At 41.7% G+C, this 21,716-nt stretch overlaps 3 protein-coding genes across 3 annotated transcripts in view; 2 read left to right on the forward strand and 1 right to left on the reverse strand.

Moving 5' to 3' along the window:
* The window catches only part of LOC120448051, a 105,672-nt gene that overhangs the window by 51,581 nt on the left and 32,375 nt on the right, over positions 1-21,716 (forward strand). Inside the window, exon 4 of the mRNA XM_039629800.2 lies at positions 9,337-9,411. The gene's annotated coding sequence lies outside the window, so the exon portion shown is untranslated. The remainder of the gene's footprint in view (positions 1-9,336; positions 9,412-21,716) is intronic.
* LOC120448056 lies at positions 2,742-3,898 on the reverse strand. The gene is made up of 2 exons (XM_039629805.1): positions 3,761-3,898; positions 2,742-3,661 (listed from the first exon to the last, which is right to left on the reverse strand). Exon 2 carries the CDS (start codon positions 3,353-3,355, stop codon positions 3,188-3,190), a length of 168 nt encoding a protein of 55 aa, XP_039485739.1. The 5' UTR covers positions 3,356-3,661; positions 3,761-3,898; the 3' UTR covers positions 2,742-3,187.
* On the forward strand, positions 13,972-14,596 carry LOC120448053. Its single transcript, XM_039629802.1, has one exon. The coding sequence runs from the start codon at positions 14,115-14,117 to the stop codon at positions 14,475-14,477; it is 363 nt and encodes a 120-aa protein (XP_039485736.1). The 5' UTR covers positions 13,972-14,114; the 3' UTR covers positions 14,478-14,596.

Consider the following 21,716-nt stretch of genomic DNA (forward strand, 5'->3'; position numbering starts at 1 on the left):
GTGTAACGCAACAATAATTATTATATGGGATAATCAAGAGGTTTCTCCGCCACTCCACTCCACTCCGCAGTTTTCGTGTCCATAGATAGTTGGCCATCGTTTACATAATGCAACCAAAGATACACATCGGTCTAGCGATCTATACGCTCGCATACGTAAGATGCCAGATGATGGTAACTTTTCCAGCTCTAATTGACATGAATCCCAGCCACTCCTCCGTATCTCCTGAATCCCCAAGATCTCCTGATCTGGTGCGGCACCTGCCATTAGTAGACCCACTTTGTCTTCACTTTCATCACTTTTGGCCAGGCCAAAATCGAGCCAAACGAAACGAAACCGAATCAAGCTGTGTAATTGTTGTGTTTCGCTGTGTTTTTTCAGGTTTTTTTTCTTTTTGGGGGCTATGTGGATGTATAACAACTGTGTTGCAGTTCAGTTTCACTTTCCATGCAGCGGCGACACTTGCCGTGGAAAGTGCTGTTTTTAGCTTTTAGTTTTCAGTTGCACTTTTTGTTGTTCGCCTTGGCCAAAGTGTCGTTAACCCAATTTGAAAGCATTTGGCCAGGAGACGTCAAATGCAAATATGCAATGGCAGACAACAACTTTTGCTTTCGCTGGCCGGCAAAAGGCAACAAAAACCAGTTCAAAACTTTGCCAACAGAGTCGATTTTGAGTCCGGCTATTGGCCGATGTTGCAGCATACCATAGAGAGTATTATAGTATTTTCATATGGCGCCCAATTAGGTGATCTCCCTGGCCGGCAATTAAGTTGATAATTTTATCATAAACTTTGCATCTGCTCCTGCCTGCCTGGGTCAAGTGCGTATCAGTATGTGTGTGTGTGTGTGTGCGTTTTGGGCCAAGAAAATCACCAACTTATGAGCTGTAATTGCTGCTCTGGGTGGTCCAAAGGACTTGCTGCCCGCAACCGCATGAAATTGTTGCAAATTGTTTACTGCAATTTGTCTTGGCCAAATATTTACGTACACGCCGGCCCCCAAACGAAAATATTATTCAGCTGGCAAAATTTATGTGGCAGAGCAAAACAAAATATGAAATGCCCAAAATTCCCTTCATCTGTGTGTGTGCTGCTGGGCTTGTGAACAATTAGGGATTGACATAGGGCGTTTGCCTTGCCTGTCACTTTGGTCTAGACTGGGCCATAAATTATGCAGTGCAGCAACAGCTTTGGGGAGCTACATATGGAATGTGATCTCGGTCCAATGTTCTCTGCTAGATATTTTTTATGCAGCCAGAAAGATGAGAAAATAATGAGACCAATATGAGTTTCCTTTGAAAATAGTCAAAAATATGCAGTGCAAAGGGAGCCCTTTAGATCGGAATAAACGAATTCAAAATGTATTGCTCTACAGTTATTTCGGTAGCACACCCATTTAATTCGATTTTCCAGCACTTTTTTTCTCTAGGCAGCACTTGAATCTTGAATCAGTTGCAATTTGCATGTGGCGGTCAAGAGATGCCAATGCCCCTGCCACTTTTCCCGAGCACTTGGCCCAGTTGGGTTTGAGTATTGGTCAGCGGTTGCATAATCATTGGTTGGTCAGCATAAAGCCATAAAGATTCTGGGCCGAAGTTTAACTATTTTCGATTTTTAGTTGGGAATACAAATTAATAGCTGTGGGCCATCACAAGGGGTATACTGAGAGTTTTATTCGGCTTTCCACTTGTCTCACTGCACTGACGAAAACTTTTTTGTGGTATTCTCTTATATTTAAATTCTGTGTGGTCACCTAGCCAGCTATCAATTTTCTGAGTAGCACTTAAAGCGGATGACAATTTCCACAGCAGCAGCAGCAGCAGCAGCAGTGGCAAAAGTGTAAAATAAATTGGTAAATATATGTGCGAAATATCGGATATGAAAAGCCAAATGAAATTGATATGCCATTGAGGGTGGGTGCTGGCATTTTGTGAGTTGATTTTTGCCAATTTGTGTGGCAAGCCCGAGAACGTTGCAACAAAATATTTAAATATACCCAAACCGGCAGAGGGCGCATTGCAAGAGCTCTGCTAACGAGCAAAACCAGCACTTGAATATACAAATACAAAATCGTCATAGACCATATATAGGATATATAGGTACTATATGCAATTGCTTTAAGCCAGCACTTTATGTTCATGCCAAGTCAACAACAACGCACAAGTTTTTAATGTCAAAAAGCCACAACGCACGCACACACACACACACACACACACACATTTATACAAGTTGAAGCCAGGGCACTAGCTTGGCCAATAAATTCTGTCTCAATCAATATGGCAGAAACGGGCGGAGCTGCAGCATTCACACGTATCCGCCAGATACTCGAACACACGCTCGCCAGCTCACCATTTCATTCCCAACATTTCCACCATTTGCTGCCGGCGTTAGATAAATTCTTCCTGCAATTCAATGCGTACACAAACTGACAGCATCCAACTGGCTCTCCTATGGCCACAATCCCTACATGCACTGCGAAAAATAGGTCAGGCAATACTTCATGACTTTCATACTCTCAGAAGGTTAGCATTCCATTCTAAGTAAATTTGAAGGTATAATCTCCTTTTTTAACTTTGAACATAAATGGCCAAGGAGTAAGCTTATTTTAAACGTATTAAAAATATTCAACTTTGTATTTTATTAAAAGTTATATGTTTTTATTCTCTCTGTGTATATAACTAAATTTACACAAATATGCACTGCCCTGTCATTGCCCCCATCCCCCTGCTGTCGCGCCCCTGTCAAAGACGTATCTTATCTTCATTTGCTGAACTAAGCCGAACCCAACCGAGCTGGACTGAAAATTCTCAGCTGGGATCTTCCTTCTTTTTCGCTGCCAGCCAGCCAGCATACGCTTTCCCGCCACATTCCTGGCAACGTTTTCTATTAGCCAGCGCCTTTGTAGCCTGTCCAAAATCATTTGGGCTATTTAACTTTTAAGACTAATTAATTACGAAACGACGAAATGAGCAATGTCCGAGCGCCGCTTTGACTCTGAAGTTTCAGTTACGTGGCGCAGCATTTCCCATTCCCATTCCCGCTCCCATTTTCCCTCAGCGATTCCCAGCCCATTGCTATTGCCATTCCCATTTTCTTTTTGGGCTGATTTTTCTCGACTCGTTTTAATTACTTGGCTTGGCCGTAACCAACTCAAGTGGCCGTGGCGCATTGATGTCGACTTCTGTGCGGTTAAAAGTTAAGCTGCTGCTCCCTGGTTCTGCCTGGTTCTCCTAAGTAGCCGTGGCCATCTCGGATCTCCAACTCCACCTCCACCTTCAGCTTCAACTCCACCAGCAGCTCCAGCTCCAACTCCAGATTCAGCTCCATCTGCCCGTTTTCATCTCCATCCATTGCCATGTAATTGACGCCGTTGCCATGGCTGTGTGAGAAATTCTTCGCCTTCTTGAGTTCATGAACTTTGCCTCATTTTATACTATATTTTCTTTCGGGCGATTCGGACTTTTAAATGTTCTCACTTTGGGATGAGTGACTTTAAGTGTTTCGGTAGCCGAAAAACATTTATGTGAATTTAAGTGAGGAATGAGAGATTTATTCTGCCTTTATGTGGGATTTGGTTTGTCGTTTAATGGGCGTTTTTTCCGACTACCAAAGTACGCAACATAGATCCAAGTTAGATTCTAAATAAACGGCGAACGGGAATATCTGGAATATTTAAACGAAAGCCAAGATCATTTGATTAATTACACAGATTGTTTCCCTTTTTTTTGTTTAAAAGAAATTCGTTCTTTTGGGATTACAAACCAGTTTTCTCTGGACCATAAGTTGCAGTACTTTATGAGGGTTCCCCACAGAGTTAGCCAGCTATTTTTGGTCTGGCTGCATTGTTACTGTTGTTGAAATGTCTGTCAATTCGGGTATTTTTCAATTTATGTGACTCTTAATTAAAAAATCGATGATGACGCTGATTCGACGGCGACTGATAGATTGAGAAATTGAGCCGTTCAACTTGAACTCGGCTATTAGGCAAACGAGATTTTTGTGAGTTGTCGCCGCTGCAATTTACAGTTGCTCGACCGCTCCCCGAAATCTCTTCGCGTTTCGCCCACCCCCCTTCCCACCATCTAAGGCCAACGAAATAATCCAGCTTTTTTTCAAGCCAATGTACGAAAAAGTTGTTACCAAAAATATATAAAAAGAAAATACAAATATATAAAGACAGCATTTAAGCCAGCTCAGGTAACGCTCAGTGACCGCTACTTGCAAGAAAATGGCGTCGATTAGCGTTAATCAATTTGCCAGTTGCCTCAATATATATATATGTATATCTACATAAAGATATATGTACATAGGTATATCGTATATTCTCCGGCTTACCCGCATCGTAAAGTGGCACAAGGTCTGGTTTTTGGGTTTGCGCTTGTCAGATACAGATACCATAAGATGTATCGCATATACACCACAGATGTAAGTGTAACGGCCAAAAGCGGATCAACTACTTTTCGCCGGCGTGTTAATGAAAAATGCGTTGGCCGCCGGCGGCAGCGAGGTGATGATGAGGAAGGGGGGGCGACGATTCCGGAGAGGGGGGGCCAAGCGGTGGAGCGGAGCAGCGAGTTCATCAACGGAGCAAAAACCTTGTCGCCACGAAATGAAACGTGTTCCATTCCTGAAAGTCTCGTGGGGAGATTTGTGGTGTGGGGAGGGGAGCAGGGGGCCAAGTCTGCTCTGCTATACCCCCTTCAACATATATATGTATGTATGTATCTGTCACTCAATCCACCCCCCCGCCTCGCAATCTTTTGGCCACGCACGAAAGTTGTTATCGCTGCCACAGTTAGACACTGCCACTGAGACAGTCCCTGACTGCCACTCTTACCCACTAGACAGCTATAGTGGCTGGCTGGAGTTAGTGGAGTAACTTGGGGGCGATTAACTACACTTTGCAAATATGAGGTGTACCAAATGAAGTTTTCACAAAATCCACACCTTAAAGTGTAATGAACTTTATTGAGTATATCTGAATACTATAACTTATATAGCATGTGCGGTTGTAACCCAATCTGGTTAGCTAGTTTAACTACTATTTCGCGAAGTGCCGGAGGAGTGGGAGAAGTAGTAAACTCTGGCTATATTGGTCAGCAGGGGCTCTTTCCTTCGAGGCAGGCAGTCCTGCAGGCATTTAAGTAAATTGCTCGCCTTTGTTTTTCTTCCCTTTTTTGCGAGAGTTTTATGGTGCGTTTAGTATTTGTGCAGGTTTACTTGTGTTGTCACGATGTCGCTTAGTGTTTGCTTTTAATTATCAAATCAGCACATGATCGTTACACTGCCGACAATGGCGACGATTATCTCTGGTATAAAGATGATTATAATGATGATGATGTGGCTGCTGCGAGCTGTGGGCTTATCCCAAAGGCATTAAGTGTACATTTTATTTGTTCAATTTTTTGTGTATATTTGCCAAGCATTCCTGTGACTGTGACTTAAAAGGCAAATATTTTGGTTAGCAAATAAACTGAAAAGCAACTGAAAGGTAAAATGCGGAAGCAATAAAATTCGTTCAATTCATTTGTCTTGCACCTTAAGTGAAATATATTTTATGTGATTCACGCCGAATTCAATTGAGTCCCTTGCAATATAATTTACTCTCACCTTTTCCTGTTCCGCATTCAAAAAATTGTACACTTTACTGTTTGCTAATCAAATCTCGGCCCTTTTTCGGCCGCCAATCGATGGCTGTTCCAGGTCGATAAATCAGCCAACGAAGTATTTCATTGTTATCGCCAACTTCCATCCGCTCTGATCTCATCCCATTCGATCCAAGCCGAACCGAACCGATATGATTCGATGCCATACCACCAATCCCAGCTTCAATCCGTCCCCGACTGTTTTCCTTTCACCTTTCGAATTCAATTAACTGCAGCCGAATGCCAATCTACGAAATTCGTTAAGCAAATGGAGGAGCGTGGGAGTTGTGTTTTCCCTCCAAGTCCCCAATCCCCAAGTCCCCCATCCCAATCGCAAATATTTGCCATCAACATTTTTGCACGCTAATTTCCTCAGCAAATTTTTGGGACTCTGATATCACGCGCGCAACGCATAAAGCTTGTAAGCGGGTCGCCGGGAAAGATAGATATTTTAAAATGAAATAAAAAAAAAAAAGCACGAAACTGTTGCAGTTCAGTAGTCACAAGGAGGAGCTGGGCTGGAGTGCTGAAATTTCGTCACATATTTTTGCGTAAATTGCCGGAAAATCGCAAATCATTGAAGATAAACATCCAAGTCAAGAAATGAACAGAAGCCAAGAGGCTGCCGGAGAAGATGGGGGGGTACAAATCGGTGGGAATGGGTGGGAAAAACTGGGGAAAAAAGGGGCGGAAAAGCGCTCACAAACGCCGAACCAAATATCAAACAATGTTAAGCAAACACTCACTCAAACACAGTCTAACAGAGATGCGGCGAGTTGTGTGCAAGTCGAAGGCAACGGCAAAGGCGAACGGCATTCACCAGGCAGCTTAAAAAATCCAAAGCACTGCGAAAAAATACCACAGCTGAGAATGAAGTTTATAATAAAAAATAGGTGGAATAAAACATGTATTTCAGAAGTTTTACTTACACTTTATTTACTTATTACGACTTGGGAAAAGATTCCAACAGATACATATGTTTGTAATGCAGAGTTGTTGAGCTATTATTTTGCCAAGTGCATATTAGGGGCTCAGTTCTGCGGTCGCTGCCTGTCGACGAGCCTTCGATGCCAATAAAATCGGGATGGGGACCAAACCGGGGCCGGGAAAATGGGCCAAGAGTGCACTGAAGTGATGGCGGGAGATACTCGTAGACTAGACAGACAGAGGGCAAAAAGCAGAGGCTACGGCTGCCGGGGCAGAAACGTTTTCGCAACGCTTGAATTGCCAGCAAAGTGGGGGAGGAAATCGCTGGGTCTTTGAGGGAAAATCGGAGGGTTTCAGTTGAACTGCGAACTGCAAACTGCAAACTGCAACAAGCGTCGTTGCAGTTTCCGCCATCGCGCTGTTCGCTCGCTTTCCACGCATCTCCCACTCGCTGAAGCTCACTTTGCGGCTCCTAAAAAACGGAAAATGGTGGGGAAAATAGAAATCCTCACATAAGGTAACCCAGCATACATGGGGTCCCGACGTGTCTATAAATATTTATAAGCCGCGCTGAAAGGACACGATTATGCAGCAACCTTGAATGGCTCTAGGCGAAGAAAAAGTTTAGATTCACGCGAGTTTTTGGAATATTATGTGTAAAAACTAAAAATAAATATTAAGCAATATCTTAAGCGATGTAATTTAAATAAGCTGAAAACCATATACTTTAAAGCTATGCAAACTTCCAAAGGCAGAGATTATAATTTGCGATTATATCCTTCACTTAATCCGCATCTTATATCCGGCTGCAGTTTCGACTTCACCTGGCGTATCTAATCAGTTTCGGCCAATATTTGGCCACCTTGGAGCGAAAGGCAGGCTGAGATTGGGATGCAGATTGAGTCCGAGCTGGAGAGCTTGTAAATTGTATTTAGTCACCGGCTGGCTGATCCCGCTGCTCCCTTCCAGCTGATTTCACTCGACTTGCAGCCAGATTTCTGACTTGGATCGGCGCTCTTTAGTTTGCAGTTCCTGTTTTCTAAGCCCCTCAACTTTTGCCATTAAATTGAATTTAGTTTGATTGCGTTTGATTGTAGCTTATCAGAAAGATTTATGCTTCGTTAAACGTGTGCAGTGCAATTGAAAGGCAGAGGATGTGGTACAGTGCGGCGCATTTGCATAATGCCCCCGATACGCCAGCCAAAAGCTCAACAGTTTTTAATTAATTCGTGTGTGTGTGTGTGTGTGTGAGTGTAGAGTGTGTGCGAGTGAAAAGCGTTATAAATAGCTGTGAGGCCTTGGGCCCAACAATTTTCACAACTGATGATGACTGCGCTCCTCGCCGTTTTCTCAGCTAAAAGTGCGCACTTATTTAGCCATCTTGCCATCGTTGCCATTTCGCCATTAGGCAAGGAGCGTCAGCCGCGCTAGAAAACTCTCACCTTGGTCTATTAATGATGATTCGCACGGAACAGTCGTAAACTTGGGTCTTTAGCCAAGCCGCCTTTAACCCTATAATTGCGCAAAGGAGGTCAAATATTTTCAACATTTTTAATAAACTTGTAAAAAGCTAAAATACATTTAATCTAGCATCTAACTTACTTTATTTTGTTTTTCAAAATATTTATATTTCCTGAAAAATATGTAATGGTATGCTAGTCTCCTTCAAATACCCAGGCTACTTAGTTTAATAATTGCCCATTTATTTAACTATGTTTATAAATTTAAATAAATTGCACCCTTTGAGACCGAAACAACAAACTAGGGTTAAGCTGCGACCAATCCAAGTCAAGTTGAAATATCATCAAGTTGGATAGAAATGATGCCGCGGTAATTGCGGCGGCCTCCAAGGCAAATGCAATTTTGCCTTCACTTTGCTCGTTGAGGCGTTAAGCTGACAGTTGGCCACCTGCAGCCACGCCCCCTACCTTCGCCCACCCTTTTTCCTTTCACCTGCCGCTTATCATTTGGGCCTGGCCATGACGCGTGATGCGTTTTGATAATTGAGTGCCGGTGCAAAAGGGCCAAATTCAGTTAAATATATGGATGTGTCTGCTTGATATGTACATATAAATATATATATACATATATATGTTTATATTCGGCAACATTGCTCGCATCGGTGCACAATTAAAGGCTGTCAAAATTTCACTTTACCAAAAGGCCCCTTTGCTCGCTTTGCGTTTGCTTTGTTTCCGCCATTATAATCAGCGCAACGCCCATAGCCTTTTGATTGTCTTTGCATTTGCACAATTCAGCGCCAATTTTAAAATCATTTTCACACACGACTGCATCCCACCTCGGCCCGGAAATGTTTATGGCCAAAAGAAATCAGCGCCCACGCACCCGCACTTGCATCCAAAAACTACACTATATTCGTACTACTATGATAATGAAGTTTTCCACTTCTCCACCGCGAATCCAGCGGTATATATGGGTGTACATATGGGTGTAGTCCGGAATTTCCCCATCCGATGCGATAGGCACGAAGCGTGTTTGTTTATCTGCTGAGCGCCCAATGCAAATACAGCCACGAATACAAATAGATGCGAAATAAAATTAAATAAATTCAGGCCTTGCATCGCTGCTTAATTGTGCGCAACTTTCAGCGGCTAAATTAAACGTAAAGATTGCAATTGTGCAATTGCGATGCCGCTGTCGAAGCCGAAAATTCAATTATCACATGAATCCCATATATATTTATATAGAGACTGCAAAGCACTCAGCGCACTAATAAGATAACAATTTATTTATGTATACTTGCAGATAAACAGAAAAAGGGCAACGGCAACAGTAAAAGAAAAACCATTGAAAAACGACCAAGACACCGAGATTGAACAGGTGAGATAAGGTGCGAGTATCTCAATATTCCGCACGTATTTGCATCGTATTTGCTCATCGAGTCAAATTTAATCAGTTTTATTGTATTTGCGCTTTTGAGAGACGCTTTCGTTTATTTTGGCTATTTTGTGTGCCGCACTCAAACAGATTTGGATTTACAGTGCAAATATCTGTTTACCCCTTCCGTTCGACAGGCGAATTGGATCAATAGATCAGCGCACTATTTTGACGGCCTTCTACTGAGTTTTGTTGTTTGATTTTAGTTCGCTATGAACAAGTTAACATTTAGGATTAAAAACTTTCCACTTGTTGGAAAAATCTATATGAGTTCTTTCTAATACAGTGTGAACTGTTTGAAATGGCCAACTGCCTTGGCTTTCCTTAAATTAATCCTAATTGAAGTCAGCGTTGGTGGCCAGCGATTAGCATCACTCTTTGACCATTAACTTCACTTCTCTTGACCAAAGGAAACGCGCATCTGAAGTGCGTGGCAACCTCGAAAGTTTGCGATGCGGTCAGCGAAGAAACTAAACTCGTTGCCCACACAAATAATTATCGCTTGAGAGTCGAGCACTTTTGTGCGGCGGGAGGGGAGTGAAAAGGGGGGTGGAGCGGATACCGCAAGGCCAATCAAAGCGTCATTGAAACGGAAACGGAAACTGCAAGTCAAATGGCATTCGGCCACAGGAAATGAGGCGCACAAGTGCCTTTTGGAAGAGTGCGAAGATGGTGACCGCATTTGCTACTCGGCGACCGCAAATTAACGCGAATATTCCGCCGACCCACACTTCTGGCATTGGCACTTCTTCGAGCACGATTTCGATTCTGATTATGATTCTGATGAATTATTAAACGAGTGTCCAATGCAGAAGCATCGTCGTCATCGTCATCGCCATCGTCGTCTTGTCGAGCGACCATGGCAACGTTTGTCAACGTCTGAGGTTTTGGCCAGGGATTTTCTTTACCTTCTTTTTTTTTTGACCATTTTATTTTGGCACTGCCTGAAATGAACACCGCAATGAATGTGCGCCGCATGACAAATACGTAAAGTTTCTTTTGAAATTAAGCAGCATTTGCTGCCAATTCTTAACTACATCAGCGCAGCGCAAACTTTGTCCTCTCACCCTTTGCCAAGTAGTTTTTCCTCTGGCTTCCGTTGGTTAGTTTTTACTGGGTGATGCTGGCACGCGAAGAAACTGGACATCAGCTGCAAATATTTTCTGTTTGTATTAATGTTTGCTTTATCAATGTTTTGGTTTATAACGTACTAGTGGTAGTTGCTCAATTAAAAGGCTCAATTTGGCTTTGGTTTAATCAAAACGAAAATATAAATTTAATTATTGAACAAACATCACACAAAAACATATAAATTCGCTTAAGTGTTGATATGAAGATGAACTGTGTTAAGCAGATCTACAGTTATGTGGCGAAAACCCAACTCCCAAAGAATTTAGATACACAAAAGAATACATGATTTTTCGCTGTGCATCGAAGGCCCAGAGGAGCTTGCTCATTTCAAACTTTTGACACAGAAACTAATTTTGGCAAGCGGGCGTCAGCCAGCCAACCGAGACGACGACTGCGAAGAGAAGAAGCCACAGTTCGAGATGGCAAACCTAGAGAGCTGCAAGCGTCTCCGGATTTTGCGACTCACCAAGTGCCTGCCTGGCCCTTTTTCCTTTCCCGTCTACCCTTTTGCCTTCTCGGTGGCTTTTCATTCTTTTAGTGATTGCAATATTTCATTGCCTTTGCGGTTCGTGTGTTGCATACTTTTGAGCGATGTCACTGAGGTTTGCCTTAATTAATTGCCACCACAAAACCCCATCCACAGCGCCAGTTCCAGTTCGCGTTCCAATTTTTAATCCGCATCTGCGAATGCAGCTGCATTTTTCGCATGTGCCCTGCATTCGAATTTAGCATTTGACTTTGAATGGCGCTTTAATTGTCATTTGATGTGATTTATACCTAAAACCGAATACCAGTGTAGTAGAGACCCGCAAATTAACGCTTAGCTGGCTGGCACTTCACTCGCCGTCACTGTCAAATCAAACGCGCAGACCCGTCGCTTGATTTATGACGTTTTGATTGGGCGATAAGTGTCGAGAGTGCTCCATTTGTGTCTCCCAGTGTTGTGACACCATATATCTGGGTGAAATCCTGTCAAATTGAGCAAGGCTTTAAGCACTTCTGCATTCAATTCAATTTGCTGTTGGGCAAACTCATCGGCAATACTACCTGCCTGTCGCTCTGCGGACCAGAAGCTCAACCTAATATGTTTCAATTTCATTGTGCACTCTGCTAAGCATACGACTTGGCCAAAATCCGGAGCTACACAGTGCGCACTTGTGCATTGGGTATGTGCAGCCAGATGGAGAGGAAAATTTGTACAAATATCCCTGGAAAATAAGCCATTAAACGAGGCCAGAAAGTGGGCATTGAGTGTTTGCCCATCATAAATTGGGCAAAAATGGCCTGCAAAGTGCACTGCAAAATCAGAGTGCTAAACTATATTTGAAGTAAAATGGTAAACAGTTCTTGAGGATATTTTATACATATTTGCTTTTAATTTATTTTTAAACATCTTAATAAAACATCTTACTAAAAGGAAAAATCAATATATATTTAGATGCATATATCTAATACCAAGTTTTATAAACAACAAAATATTGCAAATGCATTTTTCTGTTGATTAATACTCAAGGATTATCTGATTGTAAAACCGAATAAATTATTTCATTCTTAAAAAACAAAAATCTAATTTAACTTTAGCTCTCGTCATCTTTTTAATCTCTAAGAAAAAAACAGTGAATGTTTCCGTGTCTATTACATGGCTAAAACGTTCACACCTTGCGTTAATAATGCAGCTGCGAAATGGAGATGCATCCAGCGGATAAAGATGGAGATACAAGCTTAGATACAGTATCTGGGGGCCAAGGAAGTACGCCAAAGAGCACAGGCTGATTGCATTTCATTTTCAATTTAACTTACTTTTATTTCGAACTGCTGCTTTCGCTGTTCCGTTGGTAATACCGCCGTTCGAGCTGCCGGTCTTTGCAATTACCATCGGAGGGCAGACAACAGTTGGAATTACATTTTCAATATTTCCCAGCAGCAGCAAAGCATAGCAAAAGCAACAGAAATAACAAAGACACTAGCATCAGCTTCATTTTTTCATTCGCTGTGCCCTTTTTTCCCAGATTCTTGGGCACTATGACCATAAATTTTTAACTACAAGCTCTTGAATGCAATTACTTTTCAATCTTTTTTTTTTTTATTTTTCTCCAACAGTCCTACTCGTCTAGTCTGGCACACGCCCCTTGTATATATGTTCTATAGTTGAACGCGAAAATTGCTTATTTCAACATTCAACTTGGAAAACTTTCGTTTCGTCTCGTTACATTTTAAGAAAAAATAAAAAAAGTAGCAAAAGTTGGCCATAATTTTGCCAGAGGTCTATCACTTTCATACCGCGTCCTCGATTTTTTTGCCTCACTCCATAGCTGTCTCAACAGATTACTTTTATTTTTGTTGCCACGTATTTATTTTAGAGCGGAAAAGTAGCTTGAACTTTGTGTTATTCGATCAGGAATTTGACATGATGCTTTATGCAGGGGCAAGAAATGTAAAAATATGAAAAAATTTCCCTCAAATCCAGGCGACATTTTTCCATTCCATTTTCTCCTGAGTGCACTTTGCACTGACAATGCAGTTATGAAACTTGAACTTCCAAAGTCATTCTCTCTACACAAATAATGCAAAATGTGGCAGGGTTGAATTTGTTATTTATAGGGTGGTAATAGATAGGGAAGTATTAGCTTATGGGTGTCATTTACATATTACACTTTTATATCGCTTAATGCGATTACCAAAGAAGGAATTGAATTCAATTTTGGATAAAGAAAAATATTTGTATTTAGAGTTAAGTCAGCATATAATTTGTAAGACATTTTATTAAAATAATTAGTGAGCAATTTTTCTTAGTTATGGCTGTCATTATGCATATCGGCTGCCGTATTTCTTAGAGATCATTAATAAATTCTTAACGGCGTCGCAGCTGCCGCCGGTCGCTAATCCTGTTTAGCAGTTATCCCTAGCATCCTGCGCTGCAATTCACCCTTTTTCCGTGGCAGGAAAATGCTTGTTCATCCGGCAGAGGCATGCAAATTTTTCAGCTGCTTGGGAAAATACGTTGTGTAATGTCACTTAATCTTTTTATACGCGCCAGTTGAGATATATTTTTTGTTGTAAATTGCCCGGGCGGCAGCCGCGTGAGCGGATTAGTGAAACGGATTAAGAATGAAAGTGTTTGCAAAATACTAAAACTTTACGACGGCCAGCAGATTAAGAATGAATTGTTTTTTATTACGCCAGCCGAAAAGGGGCATAAGTCAAAAGTGCAGGTAAAGCGCAGGTAACTTTTTGTCGATGGTCAAGGATTTAAAAAAAAAAAAATGTCGGGACTCTGAAAGTGCAGGTATACACCGGCAGCAGGATGTGACTAGCTGGAATGTATAAAAACTAGTGTGGCTGTTGAAAGGACATCAATCGTTCTGCCAACGTTGGACAAGCAACATCGGATATCATTATTCAGCACCTGGAAAATCTGCAACAGAAGCAGCAACGAAGTGCTATCAACTTGCTAAGGAAATCCGCACCGGACTTTGTGTTTTCAGTTTTTATCCATTCGCACAAATCGAACAAAAATGCCACGTTACCAGAAACTCATCAACGAATGCGACAGCAAATCTGCTGCAAATTCCGCCCCTCAACAGCAGCAGCCACTTAGGACGCCCAATGTGGGATATCATCTGTATCTGTACCGCCAGCAACTTTCTCAGAAAAATGTGGAGTACATGAGGTTGTCCAAGGCCAAGTACTTCATCACCGACACACTGCTGGCCAAAACGGTTCGGAATTTGAAAGGATGCAGCGTCGACGAATTGAAGACTGTTAACCATCAGATCGTCTTCCGGCACAAACTGCGTCACCAGATTCAGCGACTCCGCAAGCTGAGAAGCCTGGGTATCAAGAATGCCAATCCCAAAATGGAGAGCACGGAATTGTGATAGTAATCAATTTACAGAGGATCTTCGGAGGAAAGAATATTTGCCAGCTATGATTTAAGCATAGCTCAAAGTTATTCTCTATTATCCTAACCCTTTTGGAAATCTCATTAGTTTAAGTGGCGGACTGCATTAATTTATAAAATTGTATTGTTTAAAAAACATATCAATAAATACTCATAAACTAGAAACGAATAAAACATAACGTATCATAACATAGAAACGCATTAATTGATATGGGATCTAATTTATTGGACATACAAGAAACTACAATTCCGAGAACACTATATCTAATTAGTGGGGCTTTAATGTGCACTAATAACATTATTGATTAATTAATTTAATAACCTATGTAAGCGGAATGAAGATAATTAAGAAAAGCACAGCGTTCATAATAATTTGATTAAAATATAATGAAATAAACTCTGACGGTGTCAATTATCGAAGCTTACAAATGCATTCATTCATTTTAAATTATGACTTTTAAAGCGTCTATCATAATATTTTGACCTATCTGTGAACTGTTTTTGGACCGCACTTGTAAATAATATTTTTGGCAATAACCTAACTGTCTGAACTGCTGTTGCCACCTACTCAAGTTTAGACAACGACTTGGATGTGGACAGAGGCAACCTCAATGTGACTATCAAGTGAGGCCAATTTGCGGCAGCCACTAATTGAGTTCTCTGTGCAACACATTGACACGTGTCAAGACAAATCATCTCAGCTCTTGGGCGTTATCTCTTGACCTCAAGTCTTTTGCAATTTATGAGCCCTTCGGGGTGCATTAAACTCGAATGCCATCATCGATTGGCGAAGGCAATTTTTAAGCTGGGCACGAAAATATGCAGTGAATGATTGGATACTTTTTGGGGCAGCAGCGGCATTTTTTTAATTGGAAAATAATATTAACAAAGTGCTTTACACTTAACTGAACACCAACATCATTATTTTCGCTCAAATAATATTAATAAATGCCGACCGAACCCCGCTAGTCCGTAATAAATAAATGGCGCACATAATGCGGCCAGCAAGTCAATTTTATTATTGAAATGAGTCGCGCGATGTTCAAACAGAAACCTCAGCCCAAAGTGAATGTGAGTGTTAACAATTAAAGTACACACGCACACACACACACGCACACATGCACAACACGTGGTGTTGTTTTACATATGCTCGCAATTATGCAGTCTGTGGGCAATGCAATTTGCAAACACTCCAAAGTAGGCTATGAAAAATGTCGCATGCACATTAAATTTTCCACACAATCAATTTGGCGAGCCAAAAGGCGCACTTTCCCATATGTTCATTTCTATAAAATATGTTTTTTACGTGCATATATGCACATAGCCACATGTTTAATTGCAGCAACATCCCGTTGAAATTTAAATCAATTGCCATCTTGTAAGGCATAAATACTTAAAGCGATGGCAGTCGATTAGTGCGCTTCATTATGTGCATCATTTTCATTATGTTTATTACGAGCTGCCCACGGGTGTGAGCCCCGCCCACTTTTCTTTGTGCGGCCCAATCGCCAAGGAAACGCCCTTGTCTCGAGTTAATGCCATAAATAAAATTTTAACTGCACCGTCGGGCATGTTTAGCCGTATGAAAAGCGACAGTAAGCCGTACCTGCATAAGAAGTTGCCTGTTTATCTTGGCCCCTTCTTTGCCTTTTGTTTATTTCGGTGTCCTGTAAGGATCCTGGTCCTGGTTTTGGTCCTGCTCCTGTTCCTATTACTGAACGAGCAACAAGGCAACAACTGTCCCTATCCCATGTTTTTTCCACTGGCCGGGCTCATTTGTTACACCGCAAAAAAGCTATAATCAAAATATAGCTTTGGTCTATAACTTTTCACCTCCGATAAACGTGATTTAGCCTCAGCAATGTAGTATGTTTATATAAGCTAAACTTATTAATGAAATTTTGTGAACGTTAAACACTTTTTGGCGGTGTATTTTGCTGTCACTAGATGGCTGTTTTCTTTCAAAAAGTTGCCTTCGTTGGTGGTGGGCTAGTTGGGCTCGGCTTTGACCCGTTTGGTTAGCGCAGTCGCTTGGCTGCCTGCTTGGCCAACTGCCCTAATGAGTTTACAAAAAGTTTTGCTTTAGCAAAATGCTCTAGCAGCAGTAGTATGGTGTGGAGTTGGCAGGAACTGCCCAGCATGTTATACAAATTGCAGGGGCCTTGGACAAAACTGTCATCAACGTGTCGTCCTTTTGCAGCGCCTGCATGTGGATGGAGGACGAAGGCAGGACGAAGACAGGACGAAGACAGGCGACAGGAAGGAGGATAGTGAATCCTGGACGAGTTAGGCTGGCTGCCATTTGTTTACCTATCCCATTTGCACTGGCATGTTGCATTGTTGCTGGTTGCTTGTTGCCTGTTACTTGGCGACCGAGCGAAAGTTTTCGCATTTATGTTGCTGTGCAAGTTGCAGCAGAATATGCATTTTAATTAGTTTAGCAAAGTTAAGCAACTCCGGCCCAGCCAGCCAGCCAGCCAGACAGACACACAGTCTCCGCTTGCGTCTGGTTAATTGCGCAAATTTAATGGCCACTGCCACTGCACTTTAAGGCGAAGAAAGTTGGCTGGCAAAAGTTGGGCCACACCGCCTGCAGCCCGAAACTGCCTACACTACTCGTACTCTACACTCTACAAGCAAATGTACCACAAAAGTTGTTAACATTTCACATTTCACTAAGTAGCAAATTCAATTAGTTTGTTGTCGTCATCTGCCCCCGCAAAGGCAGGCATGTGTACATTTTAGTAAATTACTTTAATGCCCCGAAAGTTGCCATTGCCGTTCCCATTTCGGCTTTGCAATTTATGCCTGTCGTAATTTACTTAACTGTCTGCTTGCATAAATTAATTTGTCTAAGCATAAATCTGCCGACTATTTTGGCGCTGCACTATGTGACCGAAACTGAAACGAGGCTGCGAGTGATGGCAGGAAAGATACCTCATTAGGTTTTTCAATAAATTTAATTCAATATAAATAGAGTGCCGACTCAGACGCTGCCAGTCAGCCGTCTTCCGTATTCCGTATTCCGTCTTCCATCTGCCGTCAGCCACTTCATCTTCATCTCCTTCTGGGCTTCGCATCCGTCTGGTTCTTTTGGCAACCGCCTGTGGCAGAGTAGGAACAGGAGCAGGAAGCAGCTTCAAAGTTGCACACGTCGCCTTCAGAGAGGACTTAAGGCAGCTGATGCCGGAGCTCCTGTTCCTGATGCCGCCATCTCCTGGGCAGGATGAAGCTGCTGCTTCCACTACAACGCTTGCCAAGCGAAAATGCTGCTGGCTGTGCACTTAGAAAAATATGTTTAAATATGTACAAAAAATATATAAATATGTATCATCCATTCATTAATCCATTCCTAATGCAACATCCAAAAATAGATTTCAATGAGTAATTCATACATATACATATTGAAATTTTGCGGAAAATCGCTTTTCTGTTTTTTGCGACTATAAATATCAGTATTTTTATCAGACCATTTAAAATATTGGTCCAAATATGGAATGTCATACCTCGTTGAGTTCGTAATTAAATTTCCAATCGAACTGTGTTTTCAAAAAAAATTCTATTTTTTTCACTTTTTTTGCAATTTTTGATGATGGTACCCCTTCCAAAAAATGCGAAAAAATGGCCAAAAATTATTTTAACACAGTCGGTCAAAAAGTGATTTGGTTGGTTAGTATTGGTAATTAGGAGTAAAAAACTGTAATTATTTTCGCTTTCTCACCATTTTCAGACAAATTATACCGAAAATACCAATCGTAAATATTGACATTTTGGCGAAAATAGTTTTTCTGTTTTTCTTTTGCGTAAATAATTATCAGTATTTTTATCACAGCATTCGAAATAGTGGTCCAAATATGGAATGCCATACCTCGCTGAGTTCGTAATTAAATTTCCAATCGAACTGTGTTTTCAAAAAAAAATCAAATTTTTTCACATTTTTTTTGTAATTTTTGATGATGATTTTTGAATATTGGCCAAAAATCGATTTTCTGTTTTTTGCGACTATAAATATAAGTATTTTGATCAGAACATTCGAAATATTGGTCCGAATATGTGTTCATGATTCAGCTATTTTTGCGCAGTGATTCAGGATTATTTTAATAAAATTAAACATATTGATTTAAACTTAAAATTACTTAGCTGCCGAGTTATTTTTCTCAGCGCTTCAAGCCTGTACCCTCCACGCTTCCTGATTCCTTTCGAGGACCAGACCACTCCACCACTTTTATTTTATGTTACTTAGCCTGAGCCGAGCTTAGCTGAGCGTTTGCAACGCGTAAATTTGGCGCTCCAAAGCGGTGATTATGTCGTCGTCGTCTGGTTGTGCTGCACATTTCCACCATGACGGCAACTGCTGCTCCACCTCCCGCAACCATTTTCTTGGCCAATTTTTCGAGCTGACAGCAAACGGTGGCGCCGGGAACGTCATCACTTGAATAAATTAAGTTGCTGGCAAACAGCTAAATGAAATTGTTAATTTAGAGCTGCACAACGGAGCGTATGCTTGATGTGTCTGCCCGTTACCTGAGAAACCGGAGTTTGCTGAATGTCCACCAGTCTGGATGCAGTCCAAAGTCCAGAGTCTACAGTCCAGTGTCCGCTGTCCGCTGTCCGCTGTCCGCTAATCCGCTTATGGCATGATCCCAATCCAACGGGCAGCATATGCCCACATCAATGGAACCCTCCGGTGTATTCCCAGAGCTCATCTGAGCTCCTTTATTTCGCCTTTGTGTCTCTGCTGCTGTTGCTGCTGCGCATCTGCACCGTAATTGCATTTTAAATGTTCGTGCAGCTGCAAATGGGCAAATGATTACTGGAATTTATATTAAACTTTAACCCTCAGTCACTTAATTAGCCCGACTTTGGCTGCAGTTTCGATTGGGCGTTAACTACTTTTTCATATGACCATCAATCTGCGGCATGGCCAAGTTTGCCACCCAAGTGGGCGAATCCGACACCTAACCAACCACCTACCAAAGCAAAATCGACCAATAACAAAATCGAAAAGAAAAGAATGGGGGAAAAACTTTTGTGCAGGGAGATAGAGAGTCAACTTGGAAATATATTGAAAAATGCAGTAGTTCCTTTTTCGCCAAGAGTTCGCACGGAAGCAAACTTCTGTGCAACTTGGCTGCGTCTGTCGTCCTAAAACCGTTCTCTTTCCCCCTCCTCGATCCTTTGCCTTTGCCTTTGCCTAAACTGACGTAAATTTATAATGACAAATTGCATTTGGCGCAAATGCGGCGGGTAAAAAAAAAAAACGTGGACGAAACGATTCGCCCAACAGTCGTGGCCAATTGAGCGTGAAAAATTATGAAGCTGGAAAGGAAAGGAAACGGATTAGAGCCAAAGCCAGTCAGCCAGCTAGAGACAATCATAGTGCTTAATTACAGCTTAAATCCGCTTAAATGCAAATTCCTCCCTCTGATTCGCTGATTATGCCAAGTGAAAAATGAATGAATGCGCCAGGTGGGAAAGTCGCTGACAAAAGTGAAAGACTTTCGGAAAACAATCGAATGGTTGAGGAATCAATAGAACAAAGAAAATATACTTTAAAAGAGAAGAAATGATGAAAGTAAAATCAGAGAATAATAAATAGGGACTCTTTATTATGCTACATTGGTATGTCATGATAATCACACGTGAAAAAATGGTTTGACAAAAAATCAATGTAAAAGTCTTCTTAGACCTCCTTCTATAGGAAAATAATTTAAAGATTTTTAGACTATATCTATCTGTAAAGGCATACATTTATTGCAAAGTATGTCTCTCCCTGCGTAGAATGAAAGTTAGCTGGGAGTCAAACTCACCTTATGTTTACCTTTTCAAACCTCAACCTGAAACCATCAGTTAAACATAAGCCAAACCTACAAAAGTGGCTTAAATTTCACCCACACCCACAGTCCATGTCGCTGTTGTTCCCGTTCATGTAGCTACATCGTTACTTAGTTGCAGTCGGGGTCAGGGGTCAGGGGTCATGCTCTGCTCATACTTTACCCAGTGGACTTGGGCGCCACCGCGTCAGGCGATGGCGATAAAGCAAAAAATGACACGTTTTTAATTTTATTTCACACCTACACAAGGGCAGCCGTGTAATCAAAACTGCTAGAGAGCAACAGTCACAACGGAACAACAGGCAACACAGCGAACAACATGAGCAACACGAACAACAACTGCTGGTGACAACAATGCAACTAACTGAAAGTTGAAGGCACTGGCCGGGCCAGGGCCAGAGAAAAATTAGATTTATCACGAGTGGTTGCCGGAAAAATTGTCAACATTTATCAACATTTTTCAACGGCGCACGCGGACGTGTTTGCAGGCCAAGACACCGAAATAAGAAATGAAAAAACATAAAAATCAGCAACTTGCTGTTGTTGTGGCAGAACAACAATAAGAAAGTCTGGCCAAGACTAAGCCCCGGTGCCACAGGAGTCTACTAACCCAGGTCCGAACTGGGCCAAAACAGCACCTCTCGCGTGGGAGTTTTGGCCCGCATTTTGATTAATATCCACTTGCAGGATGCGGCAAGAGGCAGCAAAATGCAGCAACATCACGAAACTGGCAGCAGAAAGCGCAGCAGTCGCAGCAATCGCAGCAAGAAAGCAACATGAAAGCTGGCAAAGATTCTGGTCCAGTCCCACTGATTGTGAAAAGTGGTCACGATGATGACAAAAATTCACTGCCGGCGAAATGAAAACAAAGTTGTCCGCTTTTCAGCCAGTGTGTAGGTGCTACCAACTCTAACTCTCTTTCTCTCTCTCACTTTTTTTTTGGCCAATCTCCAGTGAAAGCAGCCTGAAAAGAACTTTCCCAAAAACCAGAAAAAAATCAGGCAAGGAAAGTGGCAGCAGTGCCTTGAATGCGGTTTATATTCTTTTGACTGGTTTATTTGATTTGGCAGCCAAAGAGTTGGGAATGAGCGAATGAGAATTGTGAGAAATTGCTAGGGACTTGTGTGGCACAAATTGAGTTTCGAGCATGGATGCGATTTGAGCTGCAAAAGGCACAGCTGAAAATATTTAATCACTTTTGGGCGAAATTAATTAAGGTAAACAAGGAATACCTTTTTTTTTATTTTGCGGATCAATTTTCTGCCTAATCCTGGACTATTTTTTAGGACCTCTTTTCATTAGCAAACTCGAAAGCAAAACACAAACATTAGATAAAACCGAACTCTCTTCGCCCTCCCCGCACCCTTCACATAATCGCATTT

Source organism: Drosophila santomea, chromosome 3L (genome assembly GCF_016746245.2).
Source record: "Drosophila santomea strain STO CAGO 1482 chromosome 3L, Prin_Dsan_1.1, whole genome shotgun sequence".
Taxonomy (NCBI): domain Eukaryota; kingdom Metazoa; phylum Arthropoda; class Insecta; order Diptera; family Drosophilidae; genus Drosophila; species Drosophila santomea.

Bases quoted from the DNA above. Each gene is read 5' to 3' on its own strand.
- LOC120448056 (XM_039629805.1), bottom strand. From the start codon at position 3,355: ATGGCAATGGATGGAGATGAAAACGGGCAGATGGAGCTGAATCTGGAG.
- LOC120448053 (XM_039629802.1), top strand. From the start codon at position 14,115: ATGCCACGTTACCAGAAACTCATCAACGAATGCGACAGCAAATCTGCT.